At 44.1% G+C, this 20,108-nt stretch overlaps 1 protein-coding gene across 1 annotated transcript in view; it reads left to right on the top strand.

The window, feature by feature from the left end:
* Nucleotides 1-1,600: 1,600 nt before the first annotated feature.
* dll4 (delta-like 4 (Drosophila)) overlaps nucleotides 1,601-20,108 on the top strand; it is a 32,376-nt gene continuing 13,868 nt past the window's right edge. Inside the window, exons 1-6 of the mRNA XM_072441990.1 lie at nucleotides 1,601-1,688; nucleotides 1,794-2,042; nucleotides 2,198-2,255; nucleotides 4,656-4,931; nucleotides 13,202-13,262; nucleotides 16,279-16,409. Of these exons, the coding sequence (XP_072298091.1) occupies nucleotides 1,641-1,688; nucleotides 1,794-2,042; nucleotides 2,198-2,255; nucleotides 4,656-4,931; nucleotides 13,202-13,262; nucleotides 16,279-16,409 (823 nt within the window). The 5' untranslated portion in view covers nucleotides 1,601-1,640. The remainder of the gene's footprint in view (nucleotides 1,689-1,793; nucleotides 2,043-2,197; nucleotides 2,256-4,655; nucleotides 4,932-13,201; nucleotides 13,263-16,278; nucleotides 16,410-20,108) is intronic.

Below are 20,108 nucleotides of genomic sequence, written 5' to 3'. Positions count from 1 at the left end.
TTGTTCTAAATGACACATATTCTGCATTTGTAAAGTGTTTTCAGCCTAAAGCCTTTCTCTGTGGCTCATGTTGTATACTTAAAGTAAAAACAACACATGACTTTCTATAAATCAGGAATTTCCTCATCAAATTTGGGAAAATTGAAACTGATTGTTTTCTGAGGCTCAGAGAAGACACATAAAAAGGATTAATTACAAATAAAATAAACAAAGGTGAATGAAGCTAAATACACGGTCTGTTTCTGTGATGTTCTTGTTCCGACAGGTTTTGATCCGGGTCTTTGCTGCCGCACGTCACACGAAGCACGCGCGCTGCGGCGTCATTTTCGTGATAATAACAACAACAACAACAACAACAACAACTACAACTACACCCCAGAGGACGACGGGAACTGTGATACGGGAAAGCTGCGCGCGCCGCGGCGAAGCGGCTAATTAAGCGCGCAATTGAGCGTGACGTGACCGTCCTAATTGAATTCTCTATTATCTATCTATATATATAAATACTTGTATTTTTTATTTTTTACATGTTAATTTCCCCCTCTTTGCGCCATTGTTGTTCTCTTTCCCACAAACTCAGATGCGTGGGACTCGTTTATAATGATCATAATAAGAAGCAGCGCGCGCGGCGGCAGCGCGTGGATCAAATCTGGATAATTGTTGTTGGGAGGAGAAGAGAGGAGAGAGGTGAGAAAAGGAGAGGAGAGGAAAGGAAAGGAGAGGGGAAAATAGGAGAGGACAGAAGGGGAGAGGAGAGGAAAGGAGAGGGGAGAATAGGAGAGGACAGAAGGGGAGAGGAGAGGAAAGGAAAGGAGAGGGGAGAATAGGAGAGAAGGGCAGAGGAGAGAGGTGAGAAAAGGTGAGGAGAGGAGAGGAGAGGAGAGAAGAGGAGAGGAGAGAAGAGAGGAGAGAAGAGGAGAGGAGAGAAGAGAGGAGAGAAGGGGGTGTGCAGCGCGCGTAAAAGGGGGCGGCGTCCTCGGGCTCTGACTGGCGGCTTAGGTAATGAGCGCAGCCGCGGGGGAGTCTATAAAGGGGGGAGGAGGCGCACTACGCGGATCACTCTGTAGTAACAACATCCCCAAAGCGCACGGAGCAGGACGCACACGAGCCGCATCCACACGGGAGCCGCATCCACACGGGAGCCGCATCCACACACCGGAGCCGCATCCACACACCGGAGCCGCATCCACACACCGGAGCCGCATCCACACACCGGAGCCGCATCCACACACCGGAGCCGCATCCACACACCGGAGCCGCATCCACACGGGAGCCGCATCCACACACCGGAGCCGCATCCACACACCGGAGCCGCATCCACACACGGGAGCCGCATCCACACACCGGAGCCGCGGGCAGCCGGAGCGCGGAGCATGCCACCGCACAACCACGACGTCTGCGGATTTCCCCTTTCATCCGGATAAAACTTGGAGATTATTATTATTGGATGTTTTTCCTGGACGTTTTTTCTTTTCTTCTACTTCTTCTTTTCAACGCGAGGAAAAGGAACTAACGCGGGACTCGTTTGTTTTTGAGCGAAGACGGATTTATTCAAGTGTTTGTCTCTCATTCTGTCTGTGGAGTTAGAGGCGCGCGCGGCGGGTCTGGTGCGCGCTGGCCCCGGGGGGACGCGGGACAGGATGGCAGCTTGGATCACCTTTGCTTTTAGTACCACGCTAATAACGCAGGTAAACAAACAAACAAACAAACAAACAAACAAACAAACAAACCGGGACGCGCGCGGCTTCTCTGCACCGCGCGCGTTTCTCATCCCACTTTCTCTCCTCTTGTAGGTGTTCGGCACGGGCGTTTTTGAGCTCAACTTGCAGGAGTTTAGGAACCACAAGGGCCTCCTGGCGAGCGGGGACGCGTGCCGCCCGAGCTGCAGGACTTATTTCAGGATTTGCCTGAAGAACTACCAGGCGGTGGTGTCGCCCGGTGACTGCATCTTCGGGAGGACCGTGACGCCGGTGCTGGGGGCCAACTCTTTCAGCGCGTCGCGGCCCGAACCCATCCAGATCCCGTTCAACTTCGGATGGCCGGTAAGAGACGAGCACCGGGGCGCGTGCGTGATGCGTGCGTTAATTGTTGTGGAGGGGTGCGCGCGCGCGTCTCCTGCTCCCGCCATGCGTCAGAAGCAGGTTTCAGTGTTCCCAACTCCGCAAAAAGCAATTAATTACGTGTGTTTCCTCTGCAGGGCTCGTTCTCGTTAATTATTGAAGCCTGGCATTCACCTTCTGGAGGTCCACCTGTGGGTAAGTGCACTTGTCCGCCACACGAGGGCGCTCCGTCTGCGTTTTAACCCCGCGCTCGGAACACAATGTGGCGCAATTACGCACAAAAACATGCGCTTTACACGCGTCTGGCGCCACTTTGAATACTGTCATTAGTGTGCATTTTAGTCCTGGTTCGGTCCTGGTTTAGTCCTGGTTCAGTCCTGGTTCAGTCCTGGTTTGGTCCTGGTTTAGTCCTGGTTTGGTCCTGGTTTAGTCCTAGTTTGGTCCTGGTTTAGTCCTAGTTTGGTCCTGGTTTGGTCCTGGTTTGGTCCTAGTTAAGACCTGTTTAAGTCTGTTTAAGACATGGTTTATTTGTTTGTTTTATTGAAATATTCCTGGTTTGGATTTGTGTTTGGGTTTTCTTGGGTTTTCTCCCTGTTTCGCTCCCGTTTCAGTCCTGTTTCAGACCTGTTTCAGACCTGTTTCAGACCTGTTTTAGACCTGTTTCAGTCCTGTTTCAGACCTGTTTTAGACCTGTTTCAGTCCTGTTTCAGACCTGTTTCAGACTTGTTTTAGTCCTGTTTCAGTCCTGTTTTAGTCCTGTTTTAGTCCTGTTTCAGTCCTGTTTCAGACTTGTTTTAGTCCTGTTTCAGTCCTGTTTCAGTCCTGTTTTAGTCCTGTTTTAGTCCTGTTTCAGTCCTGTTTCGCTGTAGTTTCACTCCTGTTTCAGACCTGTTTCAGTCCTGTTTTGCTCCCGTTTCGCTCCTGTTTCAGTCCCATTTCGATCTAGTTTCAGACCTGTTTCAGACCTGTACCTCTCCCGTTTCAGTCCTGTTTCAGTCCCGTTTCGCTCCTGTTTCAGTCCCATTTCGATCTAGTTTCAGACCTGTTTCAGACCTGTACCTCTCCCGTTTCAGTCCTGTTTCAGTCCCGTTTTGCTCTAGTTTCAGTCCCGGTCCCTTCCACTCTCCCACACACACACACGCTCCTCTTGCTTGGAATCGCGCACCTTTTCTGTGCTTCTCGTCCAACACAATCGAACTTCCTCTGGAGTATTTTTGGCGTGGGAACGAGCGGAGCGTTCGGTGAGAATCTGCGCTCGCTGCCAAACGCCGCGGACCTCGTCTTCCTGGAGTTTACACCTCGTGCTGTTCCGCCCTTTGGAACCGGAGCACTACAAACCCCTCAATAATGCGCTTTTGTTTTGTCTTTTCAATCAGGAAAGAGGACGTTTCAATCCTGACTTTATAACATTATGAGGCTTGTTGCCAGGCAGACGATGGCGGGACGCGGCGGAAACGGTGGCATTTACGTTTTAGGAGAAGTTTTGTCTTCTCTGGAGTTTGATATTAATCACAGGGATGAAACGGTGGTGTTTTGGGACATGAAGGTCCAGATCTTGAGCCAAAACAATTGTACGAATCCCCAAAAAAAGACAATCGTGACCTTTTTAGAAGCAAAAAAGACCTTCATCTATCGTCCAACGTGTAAAGTACGCTTTAATCTCGCTTGTTTTTCTTGTTTTTGTCACGTTTAATTTCATGTTGTCGTTCTGAAAGTGACATTTTGGAGGAATAGTGTCGTCGGTGTTTGTCGCTTGGTCACAGTCTCGTCATCTCGTGAGTGATGCTTTTTCTCACATTGATTGTAACACTAAACGTTGCTGTGGTGCCGGTTGTTCATAAATACTGGACTGAACCTTGGGCGTAGGACTTGGGTTATGGTTTCGGGCGTAGGGCTCGGGCGATGGACTTGGGCGTAGGGCTCGGGCGTAGAACTCAGGCGTAGGGCTCGGGCGTAGGGCTCAGGTGATGGACTCGGGCGTAGGTCTCGGGCGTAGGTCTAGGGCGTAGGTCTCGGGCGTAGGGCTCAGGCATAGGGCTCGGGCGATGGAGACGATCGATGGAGACGATCGATGGAGACGATCGATGGAGACGATCGATGGAGACGATCGATGGAGACGATCGATGGAGACGATCGATGGAGACGATCGATGGAGACGATCGATGGAGACGATCGATGGAGACGATCGATGGATACATGTGAACAGAGCGAAGCTTGAAATAACTTTAGACATCCACCAAATCACACCGAAAGTTTATGATTTGGGCTTTTCCATTTTTGATTTAGTCTTTTTTTTGTTCTGCTTAGTTTGTTTTGTTTGTTTGTACCAATGTGAAACGCCTGATTCAAACAAACATAAATCAAATGTCCAAACGTCTGGTCCAAAATTCATCAAATTTGTCTATTTCCAAATTCAGTCTGAAAGTCATTTTGCCTTTTTTCCCGCCAAAAGTACCTTCCAGAAGTATCCATCCATCGTCCATGTCAGGAGTTCTGAGGCCCAAGTTCATAGTTCTAAAATCGAGGGGTTCTTTGCTTTTATCATCATTATCTCACATCATATACACACTTTTGACCTGTCCCTCCGCCTCGCAGACGGCTCCGCCCCCGACGACGCCTCCGACCTGCTCATCAGCTTCTTCGCCATCCAGAGGCAGCTGGGCGTGGGCTCCGACTGGTCGCAGAACGCTCAGCTCTGGAGGCAGACGGAGCTCAAGTACTCGTACAGGTTCATCTGCAACGACAGCTACTACGGCCAGAGCTGCTCCAAGAAGTGCGCCCCGCGAGACGACCGCTTCGGACACTACACCTGCGTCAGGGACGGGACGCTGGCCTGTCTGCCCGGCTGGAAGGGCAAATACTGCGAAGAGCGTAAGGGCACACTCCCGTCTCAGCCTCTTCACACGACGCATGCTCTTGTGCACGGCAAAAAGTCACGGCAAAAAGTCACATCAAAGTTAAAACGACTTGAATTATACTCACTACATCTCATTAGCCTCGTTAAAACATGAAGAAAGACGTAGTTTATTATTAATCAATCGTTTAGTCAGAAAGATTCAGGCCATTTTTAGTTTTTTGGTCAGTTTCTTCTCAATCAGCACCTAAATATGTTTCATTATTTTATTTAATCAAATTTTTTTTTGTATCAAACATTTCAACATGGGTTAAACCTGCTCTGTCTATTTTTCAAATTTAAATGTGTTAAATTTGTGTAAATTTGGCAGTTTTAACACAAAAAAATGCAATTTTTTTATATGAAAACATGACACAATGAAAAATGTGCGTTTGTTCGTTATAATTTAAATGTTGTTTATGCTTTTTAAGGTCAATTAAGTGCAGCTATTTTAAAGTGTTTTAAAGAATATTGATCTTTGATTTGAGAAGATTTGCCTTTTTGTTCTTAAAATGAGAAATGAACGAGTGGAAATAAGAAATCACGCAACGTTTTTACATTTGAAAAAGAACAAAAAACACATATGTCGCTTCAATTAAGAAAAAAAAAGAGTATTTCATGGATCGTGATAATTACGTTACTTTTATGACTTCATTCTTTCCTGTATATTACTATTTGCCGTGTGTTACGTCTGAAATAAGTCCTGAGCGGTTTCGACGTCGTAGAAACATCTTTAAAGTGCTGGATTCTCCTCAGTCGTTTCACGTTTCTTCAAAAAGAGAAACATTCCGGGCGAGTCGTCTTTGCGTCGTTATGTTTTACGCACAAATAACGTCGAGGGAGAGAATGTAAAGTCGCCCGGCTCAGGAATCTGAAAGTATCTCTAGAGATGTCGTTTTCCAAAGCGGCGGAAGGAGCTCGACTTCGCTCTTCGCTCTCGTTACAAAGAACTTCGTTGGCCAAAATCTGTCGTACGATTCGCGAAAGTTTGGCGATTTCGGTTGGTAAACGTGCCCCGTCTGTAAACGTGGCGAAATGATCCGTTTAGATTCCGCAGGAGCCGGTGTACAAAGTTTCAAATATCTGAAATGTACAAAGTGTTTTCGCCGGGTCACAGAACGGTCCGGGCGATTCATCGAAAGGTCGAGGGACGGAGATTCAGTCCGATCGTCAACAATGCGGGTTTTTTAGTCGAGAGCTCCGCAGCCATTTCAGTAAAAACGTGCGGTTTGGAGCAGATCAAATGTAATCGAAAATCGAGATTGATCAAACTGAGGTAGAAATCGTAATCGTTGTTTTTCTTCCGTGTCGCACAGTCGACGTTGAAAAGACAAAAGAGACACAAAAATCCCTCAAAAACGCGTCTGGACATTTGTTTCGCTTCAGTCGGGCTCTTTTTCCATCGTCCTCAGAAATGACTCCGTTTGAATTTTCCCCAATCGTGCGACGTCGAACGTGGAGATCTGGAGTAGCTACAGCTGCGCGCTAACGTTAGCATGTCAGCTCAAGCTAGCATTTGTCTATCTCTCCTTTGTAATGCCTTTATTTTACCTTTAGTTTGAAGTTCTAAAACACGAGAGGAAGTAGCAAGAATACTCAAGAGCGTGTTTAAAAGCCAATAACAAATCAAGTAATCCACAAAACGTGTCCTTTAAAGCTGCACTATGTAACTTTTCTGGTGGAGGATCCGTCTCTGAGGAAACGTTATTGCTTTGCTCGGAATGTTCCACAATATGACTTTAAAGTTGTGACTAAGACTGCATGTTTCTCAAGGTCTTTTCACAATAAAACACCTGTAATTGATCGAACGTGAGCTTTGTAGCCTACGTTTAATGCCCTACTGTGGAAAATCACCTCCATGGCAACGAGCAGGTGATGAACCCCCAAACAGTAAAGTTACGCAGCGCTCCTTTAACCGCCGGACAAACTCGAGCACGAAAAAAAACAAACCAATCAAAGCGCCGCAGATTGGGTAGACGCGTTAATTGCTAACATGCGACCGCGGCGGCGTTAGCGGACGGGTCGTCTGCGTCGCCGCCGCGCTGAGAGAGGAATTGGCGTGCGCTATTTTCGACCGTGGCGCCGAGTCCCAACCAGATGGGCCCACGTGTCGCAATTACGCGCGCATCAATCGCCGCCGACGCCAGAAAACACACGGCGGCGAGACGGATCGAGGCGCCGAAAACGCGCTCGTTTCTCATGCTCTCAACACACTCGAGAAAAGAGCTCCACTGCACAAACAACACGCGGCGGTTTGTTTAAGGCGCTTGATTTGAGGAAATGCCGACTGTAGTCCAAGGATTTAAGTAACAGGTCATATTTCAAATCAAATGTGAAAGAACTGAAAGTAATAATTCAATTGACAAATACGTCTTTTAAAATCAAGATTAGGTCTAATAACGCATAATTTGCCTTGTTTTTCCAGTGTAAAATAGTGTAAAATAAATGCATTTTGTTCATGGGACGAACACATTTTGAGTTGATTCATATTAAACGACAGAAACGAGCGTTTAAACTGACGCTGTTTAAAAGAGGTAAAACGGGCGATGATCGATATTAGCCAACTGCAAAGCTAGCACGGCTTTTTTGGGGATGTTGTTTTATTTTGAAGAGTCGGTTGCTATGGCAGCTGGAGGTGTGGACATGAACGCTTGTTGTGGATTGTTTTTGCCTCATGACATTCACTTGTTTGTCTTCACTACACGTCAAACATGGTGATAATTGAAGGCACAATATGATCATAATGACGAAAAAGAAACATTTAAGTCCTTTTTTAAAAATAAAATTGATAGAAAAGTGATTTTTTTTTGTTCAATTAAAATAAATGACGATTTTTAGAAGCAATTTAAGTATTTTCTGCTCGGCCTTTCCTCTAAAAACTAAATCTAAATAAAATAAATAAATAAAATAAAAAAATTAAAAAAAATATAGCCGCAAGCGGCAATGATCGGCCCTCGCCACGCTGCCGCCGCCACACCGCCGCCACGCCGCAAGAGGAGGGGGCGCTAACGCGCCCTAATTGTCCTTTTATTACGCCTACTGCTGAATCGGTGACGCTGTCACATCTTCTCCCCTTTGTTTTACCATCAAAAAGCTATTTTATTTTGAATTCTTGGCAAAATGTGCAGCTTTGCCGCACAGACACCGTGACTCTTTGAATGAAAATGTGGATAACTTTTGATGGTCCACCCCTGAAGATGAGTCTCACCAAATTTCAGGTTAATAGGGCTGACGCCCTGGGAGGAGTTTGTGAAAGTCTAAAGTGTAAACATGTTCTGGCGATTTCCCCATTGGAATAACATGAAAGGTTTCGGTCATCGTTACGGCAACGCCATAACAATTATGACATGGGTCTCATTGACTTTTTTGATGGGGATGCTAAAATTGAGTTGTGTGTCAAATTTCATATAATTTCGCAAAACTAAACATTTAACCTCCATATAAAATCTGTAGGGGGCGCTGTGGCGCCAAATGAATTTATTTCACTTCAAGTAGGTTTAGGGCAAAGAGTTTAACAACTGATTCTAATTTGACGCAATTCGGACTTTATCTGCGCAAACGGCAGAAATTTTAAATATGGGAGATTTCTGAAATTCTAGCTACAGTTTGCGGCTTCGCCGTACAGAGACCGTGAGAGGTATCAATGTAATTTGGATAACTTTTGATGTCCCACTCCTCAGTAGCATTTTCACCAAATTTCAGCTTTTTAGGGCCAACGCCCTGGGAGGAGTTTGTAAAAGTACGACGTTTGGAAAAACTCCGAAGTCATGTTTAGCCATTTTTGAAGCAATATGGCCGACATTTGGTTGGGCGGACGGCGTTGCCGTAATAATATTTTTTACTTCTCTTGTCACCATCTACCTCTGCGCCAAATTTCATGATTCTACGATCAGATTTTTTTTGGGTCATTTCCCATCTCTCAATGCATTTTTGGTACATTTGGGGGCGCTGACGCGCCAATTTTTTTTTATTTTAGAAAAGGGAAATAGCCAGAATGTAGAGAGGCACGATTTTTAGAGGTGTGCAAATTTTTGTGACTTTTCGTCAATGTTCACTGGGTGAAAAATAGGGGGGTTGGTCCCGAGAAGAAGAAGAAGAAGAAGAAGAAGAAGAAGAAGAAGAAGAAGAAGAAGAAGAAGAAGAAGAAGAAGAAGAAGAAGAAGAAGAAGAAGAAGAAGAAGAAGAAGAAGAAGAAGAAGAAGAAGAAGAAGAAAGAATAATATTCCGATGCGAAAACAATGTTTCCCATTTTTCAAATATCATAAACTATACATTTTTGGAAAGCGCTCGCGCTTTCCTACCTCATGGTGTGGGTTCCTGGTCACTGACGGGTACTTTCGTTAATTTTGAGTGGGCTCCGCCCACTTTGTGTTTTTGGCCCTCTATACAGTAATAATGTTCAATTTTTGCATTACATGCTTATATGCACGGAACATGCAAGAGATGGGGAAAGTATTCGTGAGCTACTTAGCGCAAATGAGTGCTTTATATGGGGATGACGACCGCTTCGCGGTCGTCATCTCAATGTAAAGTGCTCGTTTAGTGCGCACTTTTGCACGGGCTTCGCCCGTTTACAACGGTAATGTTCCATTTTCCTACTACTAATTAGTATGCACGGGGCGTGCATGAGTGAAGGAGTGCGTTAGTGAGTGTTTGGAAGTGGGCGAGCGCTTCGCGCTCGATTTCGTGCGCACTACGTGCGCACTTTCGCAGCCGTGCTTCGCACGGCCTTACGAGATTAATAGGCCTCTCGCCAGCTTGTGGCGCTCGGGCCTAATAATAATAATAATGATAAAATAAAATAAATACAATTAAATGAATAATACAATACAATAAATGAAATAAATAAATAAAAGAAAATAAATAAAAGAAAGTAAATAAAAGTACACTAAATTTATGGTTTTGGAAAGAAAATATTTAAGGACAATGTGAAAAATCCTTATGTCGCAACTGCCATGAGTTTATATTGCTCACCACTTAAATAAAAGTAAAAGCACTTTTTTAATCTTGCTGTTCACGTCTAATTGATCATTCAGAAAGTTTGATATGAAAAAGCAGGAGCAGCGGGTCAAGAAAACAGAACTTGACAAATACTCGTTTTAACGCAGTTGTTTTTCGAGCTTTAAACCTTTTATAATGTGTAATAAGTTCAAACATTTATAAGATACAAATACAGAGGTGCCCAAAGCAAAGATTGACGAGGACAGACATGCGGCAAAACAACAGCAGTGACCAGGCGCCGGGGCCCTAAGTGACCAGGTGCCGGGGCCCTAAGTGACCAGGCGCCGGGGCCCTAAGTGACCAGGTGCCGGGGCCCTAATGACTTTTGGGATTCTCAGAAATGCTCAGACTTTGCTCGGGGCAGACGCTCGGGGCAGACACTCGGCAAAGTGTCTGGAGCTGTACGAGTGCGACAGAAGGGACGACCTTTGGGTCAACGGTCAAACGCTTCATCGAGTGAGTCATCGTCATTAGGAGGACGTGTACTCGGGCAGTACAAAAGTACATGTATTCTGTGTGTACTCGTTTACTGTATGTATTTCACTTGGATCACTACTTTTTATGACTGCTTGAGTTTTACTTTGAAGGTGCGGCACATTTTCACATTTCCGCCGTTGGTTTTGGGCGAAAACAGTGATTTTTGGTTTGATCCGAGCGATATCGTTCCCATGGCGACGTGCTCGGTATTAAAACGCAATGAAACTCACTGTTACTGTTACTGTAAAGAATTGACCTGGCTGAACTGATCCAAAAATGTAATATATCTGCGGAAAAACTGAAAATAAAGATAAAGCCCATTTAGAAAATCGCTAAAATCATACGTCTAAAACAAACTGCAATTATTTTAAGACATTTAAGGCAATATTTTTGCATAAGAACGGATCGTTTCAACGCCTCAGAGCACCACTTTTATCATTTCTACAACTTTCCGTTGGGCTGAAGGTCCATGAAGCGTTCCATCAAAATCTACAGCACAATTCATAGTAAAAAACAGTTCAAAATTCACTAAATAATGAAATACACTTTGTTCACATTTGGAATAGTACTCTTTATTTGGGTTTTAAAAATCTTTTTTGTTGTTTTGTTATTGTTTTGTGTCTAAATTAAAAAAGACAAAAATAAAAAAAGAACACAGACAGGGCATGATCACGGAAAAATATGTTCTACTCTTTATTTAGATTTTACTTTACTTTATTCTTAATTTCTTTTACTAGTTTTTTATTTTTTCAAAATTAAAAAAGCCAAAAAAACAGGGCAGGACCAGAGAAAAATAGATATACGAATAAGAAAATGAGTAAATTGAGTGTTAATTTAAAGTAAAACAACACGTTTTTGAGCCGCTGCCTGCCTAGCGTAGCCCGCCGCACACCCAGACACGGGCCCGTAACCCGAGCCTGCGCCCGGGCGGCACGGCTACCGCACGCCGAGGTCAATCCCCCCCCCTCCCCGTTATCGCTCGCCACGCGCCGGCCCGTGTTTTCGGCCGCGAGGGAACAAGCGCCACCGCAAACAACAATAGGCGCAGCTGTCTGCGGCTATTAAAAGCGCGCATCTGCTAGCCCGCTAAAGCGCCCGCTTACCGCCGGGAGCCAGAAATGTTTGAAATGTAACCCCCGCCGGATCCGCGTCACCACGAAACCGGGCGCTTCGAGCGAAGTAAACGCTGCGCGGCAAATCCGGTAGAGCCGCCGCAGCTGTGGGAGAAGCTCAAGCCAAGGCTAGCCCCGATTAGCGGCAGGTTATGCTAGCTATTTGTGACTTTAAAGAGTTACCGGTCCTGTCGAAAACAAAGGCAGGACACGGCAAAGTGGGCCAGAAAATACTATCCACCCTTAAAATATTTGTTAAACTTTAAGAGAGTTTGAAATAACTTTAATATTTATCTGATGTAAAGTTGTAGCTAAAGAAAATAGCAAACACAAGAGTTTTAAGAGACGGAAAATAGAAAATAAAAAGTTGTAACGTAAGTGAAAGAACAACAGCAAAAGTGTTGGGCTTTTGAAATAAAGTTAGTTTATGGGAATTGTTTTACGAAAATGCTTTCAACTAGAGCTATTTTTAAAGGAGCACTGCGCAACTTTTCTGCCACCTGCTTGTCTTCATGGAGACGTCATTGTTTGGCCTGAAAAGTTTCACAATATGGCATTTAATCTACCAAAGCCATTCAATTACAGCTATTTTCTTTGCTAAAAAAAGAAAAGAAAAGCTTGTCTAATGCTAAACTAACGGAGATTAAGATGCTAAGTAAATGCTAAACTATGCTAAATGTAGTACTCTGACTCTTCAGTGTAACAAATGTCGTTACCAGTAGCGACGCAGCAGTTTATCGGGTTGTTCCAAAGCTCTTTTGTCTGTTTTTAAAATTTCTTTCACATTGTTTTTGGCAAATACGTGTCAGTTTTTCACCTTTGACTGCGTAACACGTTCATGGTTTACGCAGAATACTTTGACGCCTTTATGTTTATGTCTTATACTTCTGGGAACGTGCGTTGGTATGAGACGAACGCGTGTTCAAATCAACGCAGACGCTCGCCCATGACCACGGGATTCGTCTTTCCTCGCGCTCGCAGCGTCAGTCGGGTTCGAACACAAACGTCTCGCTCGCGGTGATAACGCGGTGTTATTTCAGGCGACGCCGCGACCCTCTTTCCTGGTGGTGTTTGGTTCAGATAAACGCGGGTCAAATGCTGCGCCGCGGCCGCGTAAATGAGGCGGGACAAATGGACCTTGTCACTAAATGTGGATTTTACCTTTGCCAGGACTAAACAGGAACTAAACCAGGACTAAACATGGACTAAACCAGGACTAAACAAGGACTAAACAGGGACTAAACCAGGGCTAAACAGGGACTAAACCAGGACTAAACAGGGACTAAACAGGGACTAAACCAGGACTAAACCAGGACTAAACAAGAAGTAGACAAGGACTAAACAAGGACTAAACCAGGACTTAACAAGGACTAAACCAGGACTAAACCAGGATTAAACAAGGATTAAACAAGGACTAAACAAGGACTTAATAAGGACTAAACCAGAACTTAACCAGGACTAAAGAAGGAGTAAACTAGGACTAAACCGGGACTAAACCGGGACTAAATCGGGACTAAACAGGGACTAAACCGGGACTAATCAGGGACTAAACAGGGACTAAACTTTGCCTGATAAAAGCGCGGCCGCTGCATTTGTGCCGCTGAAATACCTTGAAACAGCTGCTCTCTATATTAAACCCGCCTGTCTTTTTCCTGCAGCGATTTGTCTGGACGGCTGCAGCGAGAGGAACGGGAACTGCTCCAGACCCGGGGAGTGTGTGTGAGTATCCGAGCGATGAGCTGCCGAAAGACCCACTCGCCCTGTTATTTTAGGGCCTTTGTTGACATTTATAGTCATTAAACATCTGTGATTCTTTAGCCGTTAGCGCACATGTGCCGCCGCGCGTCGTTCAGCGCTCAAACTGCGGCGTTTCTCAGCCACGTCCTGAGGGAGCGTCAGCAAAAGTCCACCTTATTCAAAAGTTAACGCCAGAGATAATCGTACAAGTTGAGTCACAGCTGTCCCGGGGCAGACTAGAGGAAGCGTGGCTGTGAATCTGCTGCTGTGGCCTCTCGGAACCACAGCCGAACGGCGACGTCGCACGGATTCAGTCGTGTCGGGGGGCGTGGCCTGGCGCGGCGTGAAAGCGAGCAGGTGTTTCAATAGGAGAGGTTTTCACTCTCCTCTCTAAACCAGGACTAAACCAGGTCTAAACCAGGACAAAACCAGGTCTAAACCAAGTCCAAACAAGGACTAAACCAAGACTAAACCAGGACTAAACCAGGACTAAACCAGGTCCAAACAAGGACTAAACCAGGACTAAACCAGGACTAAACCAGGACTAAACCAGATCCAAACCAGGACTAAACCAGGACTAAACCAGGTCTAAACCAGGACTAAACCAGGACTAAACAAGGTCTAAACCAGGACTAAACCAGGTCCAAACCAGGACTAAACCAGGACTAAACCAGGTCTACACAAGGTCTAAACCAGGACTAAACCAGGACTAAACCACGACTAAACCACGACTAAACTAGGAATAAACCAGGACTAAACCAGGACTAAACCAGGACTAAACAAGGTCTAAAGCAGGACTAAACCAGGACTAAACCAGGACTTAACATGGACTAAACCAGGACTAAACCAGGACTTAACATGGACTAAACCAGGACTAAACCAGGACTTAACATGGACTAAACCAGGACTAAACCAGGACTAAACCAGGACTTAACATGGACTAAACCAGGACTAAACCAGGACTTAACATGGACTAAACCAGGACTAAATCGAGGGCGTGGTCTGGCGCGGCGTGAAAGCGAGCAGGTGGTTCAATAGGAAACGTTTTCACTCGTCTGTTTATCTTAAATGCTAAAGGATTTTAAAATGTTAAAAAACAGACTCTTCTATTCACTTTCCTCACACATTCACAACATCCTGAATATTCACCGCGATGAGTTTGAAAGGACTTTTCCAGAGCGAGTTTTGCCGTCCCTGGTAAAGCTAACACACATTAGCATGCTAGCGTCCCCTGCCTGGACGTCCCCCTCCTTCTCCCTCAGGCTGCTGTGAGAATCCAGTGGAATCCTCTTTTAGGCACAAATCTGTCACTGGCCCCTCCGGATCCATTCCCATACATTTCTGTGTAATCTATAGGTTCACAGACGTAGCTCGTACATCACCGCGGCGCCCAGATGTGGGAACGGGCCTGGAGTCGCCGCGTGCCTCTGCCAGACTCACATTTAAGGCCTGAACCGGGATTTAAGCGGCTGCTCAGCATTTACTGCAGGACAAGGAAACTAACATCAAACCAGGGACTAAACAGGGACTAAACCAGGACTAAACCAGGACTAAACAGGGACTAAACAGGGACTAAACCAGGACTAAACCAGGACTAAACCAGGACTAAACAGGGACTAAACAGGGACTAAACAGGGACTAAACCAGGGCTAAACCAGGGCTAAACCAGGACTAAACAGGGACTAAACCAGGACTAAACAAGGACTAAACAAGGACTAAACCAGGACTAAACAAGGACTAAACCAGGACTAAACCAGGACTAAACAGGGACTAAACAGGGACTAAACAGGGACTAAACCAGGACTAAACAGGGACTAAACAGGGACTAAACAGGGACTAAACCAGGACTAAACCAGGACTAAACCAGGACTAAACAGGGACTAAACAGGGACTAAACAGGGACTAAACCAGGGCTAAACCAGGGCTAAACAGGGACTAAACCAGGACTAAACAAGGACTAAACCAGGACTAAACAAGGACTAAATAAGGATTAAACCAGGACTAAACAAGGACTAAACCAGGACTAAACTAACATTATACCAGGGACTAAACAAGGACTAAACAAGGAGTAAACAAGGACTGAACAAGGACCTAAAAAGGACTAAATAAGGATTAAACCAACATCATACCAGGGAGTAAACCAGGACTAAACTAGGACTAAACCAGGACTAAACCAGGTCCAAACCAGGACTAAACTAGGTCTAAACCAGGTCTAAACCAGGACTAAACCAGGTCTAGAGAGAGGGTTAGTGCATCGTAGATATTCATGTGAAACTAAAATACGCTGCTTTACATTCGTCTCGAGCTCAAACTAAACGACTCTTCAGCATAAATCTTTATCTGTTGGAGTATCTTTATTGGCCTGAGTTTGAACTGACGTTTTTCACGATGTCTGACGCGAGCTAAAAGAAAAGTTGTTCCTTGTCCAAATCTGGAAGAAGCTTTATGATGATGGATGGGTTCAGCTGGAGACGCACATGTTCAAGAGATTTATTTCAATGCAGCAATAAAGTCATCGGATTTCTGACGGATTCGACGCTACAGATGTTGTTCCGGAAAGTTCAAAGGTCACGGTCCATTTTCAGTGCGGTCCTGTTTGTTGTGACAGGACAGACATTCAGCAGAAAAATATGAATAATATTGCATTCGGTTTGAGTTACGTAGAGCCTTTCTGTGCAGTCAAAGATGCTTAAAATTAAATATGTTATTAATCATCTGTTATTACACTGCAAAAAATGTAGCTCTACAGTGGGTTCAAACGACTTAAATTCAGAATCATTCGCACATTTACAGTTTAGACCCTGATTCAATAGTTCAAAGTACTTATTTCAATATATTGCTTCTTATTCTGAGCCAATGATGTTAAAAATTACACTTGAAATATGATAAATTGTTCGTCCACATTCAAATTTAACTTTTGAAGGTTTTTTGAACATTTATTTCTGCAGCTGAACGGATTTATCTGACCGTTTGTTGTTGTTGTTGTTGTTGTTTGCAGGTGCAGGGACGGGTGGCAGGGCCCGTTTTGTGACGAGTGTAAGAAGTATCCGGCCTGTAAACACGGGACCTGCGAGTTGCCATGGCAATGCAACTGTCAGGAGGGCTGGGGCGGCCTGCTCTGTGACCAAGGTACTACACTACTACTACTGCTAGAAAAGTACAACTACTGCAGGGCAAGTTCAAGCCTTTATGGCATTTCACTAAAACGCAGAGAACACAGTGATATTTCAGATTTTACTAAACATTTTTGCATATTTGTTTCCAGTTTGACCAAGTTTGTAAAGTTTATAGTTGTACTTCCTGGTTCAGCACAGGTAGAGGTGATTCCACAGCTGTTACCATAGCAACCAGACTGTAAACAAGAGCCAAACTCCACATCAATGACACAACAGTTCTGATCTGACACACAACAATACCATAAACACCTTTATTTAGTCCAACCATGGTTTAAACTGTGAGAAAAGTGTGTCGGTGTAAACTGTCTCAGTGTCGCACACTGATGACATCACAGAGGGATTCAGCTCGACTTCCTGTATTTTTAAACTCTTTCTTCACAAACTGCAACTTAACAGAAGTAAAGCTGTGATAAATATTTACCACAGGTTCATCACCACTAAAGTGAGTCAGAAGTAGAAAAACAGCAGAACCTTCAAATGGACTTTAACTGTGTTTTCCTACCATAGATTAGCCTCATTTATATCTACTCAGTTACTTTTTAAAGAAATTCTACATCTCTTTAGTAGTATTAAGATTTTTTCATTTTTTTAAGTTTAGACAAAAAAGGTTTAGACAGGAAAAAAGAGCAAAAAAGCTAACAGAAGTTACAAGAGGCACACACAATTGTCTAATCTAACAATAAAAATCTGTCAAAAAGGTTTTGAACTTGATACTTTGACTCCTCCTTGAGTCATATATTTTATAATGTAACAATCCTCTTCCCACCTTTTCCATTTGTGTGTTTTTCCTTTGAAAATACCAGATTCTGTGAACGTGACCAAGCTATTGTCATGCATCTATCTTGTTTATATATCTGTGTAATATTTATCATCTGGGACACAGTACTTTGTTACTGTGTACTTCCTCGTGATCTGTGAACTGGTACAAACAGACTTCAAGCTGACTTCATGACATTACATCAGACCCAAACCACAGCTATTTAAACCACATTTAAACTGTGGGAAGGACTCAGGAGCAAGACAACACAACGAGCTGCTGTTTGCACCAAATAAAGACCTTGAGGACGATCCTCGCCTCTCGCAGTCTATTATTATAGACTAAACTTCAACAGAATTGGTGGAGAATGCGGGCCTCTCATCGTGCTTGGAAAAGAAACACTCTAAACGATTCCCTTCTGGACGTCGGTTCAGCTGGAAACGACAAGGACCCTGAGCCCAGAGAAGAGTCGATTGCCGGTTTATCTTTGACCTACAATTGTGACTGGGACCATTCAACAACAAAGTAAGGCAGAAACCTCTGTATTTATTACAAAAATCTGCACATTGAAAATGCTAAATTGTTGAGGTTTGCCTAAACTTAAAACTTAAACTGAAATTTCAACATTGCATAAGTTTGAATGTAGTGAATGTGATATTAGTTTAGACAAGGGACTAAAGCTAACTGCTGCCACTCTACTGAAGGAGGAACTACCCTCTGTGGTTAAGTAGAACCTTTATTATTATTCTATTTTTTATTATTGTTAAAAAACCCCGGCTTGCTTCAAGCTCACGGAACAACTAACGGGCCATTCCAAGGTCAATATCAGTGTTTGGCCGAGTCCACATGTCCATGTTCAACACCTATTCTGATGTTCTCAAGTTGACCTCAGTTTGGTTGAAGGAAAAAGTCTGTCTGAAATAAAACCTTGGAATAACTAGAAATAAAACATAAATGACATGAAAGTTGCTTTTTGGCAGTCACGAATCATAACAAATGGACCATACGCCATTCAAAATGAACGCATTTTTATCTGGAAAACACAATCTGCTCAAATGAAGCTCTTCAAAAAAAAGATTCCTCACGCTAATGAAGCAGTGGCTCAGAACAACAATGGAGTCGTAGGTCTTGCGTTACAAAACAATTCCAATCAAGAAGAAAAATCATTATAATAACGGATTTGATTTGACTAAACCAACTCAATTTCTAGATCTTCTTGGTGTGAAGCGTTTGTTCGACGCCGAGACACTGAAGTCTGGGTCAAATGCAGACTTGCACATGTCTTCGTCCCGTGTACCCATCGTTTCGGAGTGTAACGTTTTGGCGTTTTCTTTTGGCAGACCTGAACTTCTGCGCCGAAAACAAGAAGCAAAGAAACATGAACAAAAGGGGGACAAATTCATGGAGGCTGCACTGATAGAAGCTCAAAAAAGAAAGCAAGCACAGGACAAACATGCAAAGAGGAGCGGAACAATAGAAGAAAACTGATTTCAACTCATTTGTTAATATGTGGTGGGAGCAATCACAAGAAAGGTGGATGAGCATGAATATGACGAGGCTTTCCTGAGTGGAGAACCTCAACCTACCCAACTCTGTCCAGGATCGTTTGGCTGATGTCGTTGGCCTCTACTCCAAAACAGAAGAAGAGTTTGATGCCCATTGCCAACATCATGTTGCCAAATGTCTGAAGGTAAAGAAGGGACAGCATGAGGGTGTGCGGGAAATGAAGGTGGAAGTGCTCAAACTACAACTTAAAAAACTCCAAGAAGATGTGACTGATAAAAAGAAGGAAAATAAATCTATCAAGGTAATGACTGTGGCAACAGTAGAGTATCCAGTGTCAGACATCACCCAACAGCTGGCTACAGCAATTCAAATGGTCATGGGACACGTACCACCCACTATGGCACCACCACTGACCACAGACCCAAATGCCAAAAGACCTGCTTCAGTAATCATCTACAATCAAGGACGTGGACGTAAGACACTCTCTCTTGGAAGAGGACGTGGGGCAGGAGCTGGAAGATGACAAAACAGGTTCAATGTGGCTCCTAATCAATGCTTAAACTGCTTTGGGACCAGGCACTGGGCACGAAACTGCCCCAGAGGGGAACGCAATATGGTCCCATCAAATGATTCCACAATTTCAAGGACCACAAATGATGAAAATGAGTCAACCCATGTCAAGCCAGAATCATCTACCACCACCCATGCCCCTCATGGTCTGTCTGGTTACACCGCATCTTTGGGCCTAGGGCGGGCACTGTTTCCACCACTATCCTTGTTATTGTCTGTGTAGTGATTGTGATTGGATGCTGTGTTGTCTTAGATCGCTTGATTGCATCTGCTTTTACTAAACAACCTGCACATCTTCTGACCCTGATGACACACTCTGACTATTACTCTGACAATCAAGAATCTGACTCTGACAATGACAATCTGATTACTATATCTCACCATGTGTTTAACTGAGGACACTCCTCGTCTCACACCTTTATGTCCATGGTGGGCTATTCTTTAAATGTTTTTATGGTTTTGCTGAAGTATTCAAGGATTTACATTGATTTTTAACATGTATGTGCTTTTTGGGGGGTTTTACTTTCTATTATTTTGTGAGGTTGTATCTGGCACCTCTTCAGTGTGATCACATGTGGATGTGATCAAAAGGGGAATTGTCAATTTTACCAAGCTATTCACATGCATTTATCTTGTTTCGATCCGTGTCATAGTTATCATTTGGGACACAATACTTTGTTATTGTGTACTTCCTCATTATCTGTGGACTTGTACAAACTGTCCTAAACCTGACATCATGACATTATATCAGACCCAAACAGTGAAACTGTTTTCCCTGTTTGCACCAAATAAAGACCTTGAGAACGATCCTCGCCTCAG

Source organism: Eucyclogobius newberryi, unplaced genomic scaffold (genome assembly GCF_026437365.1).
Source record: "Eucyclogobius newberryi isolate DKJ021-1_F unplaced genomic scaffold, fEucNew1.0.hap1 SCAF_1, whole genome shotgun sequence".
NCBI classification, from domain to species: domain Eukaryota; kingdom Metazoa; phylum Chordata; class Actinopteri; order Gobiiformes; family Gobiidae; genus Eucyclogobius; species Eucyclogobius newberryi.
Note: the sequence above shows the minus strand (reverse complement) of the source record. Positions and strands in the feature narration are given on the sequence as shown.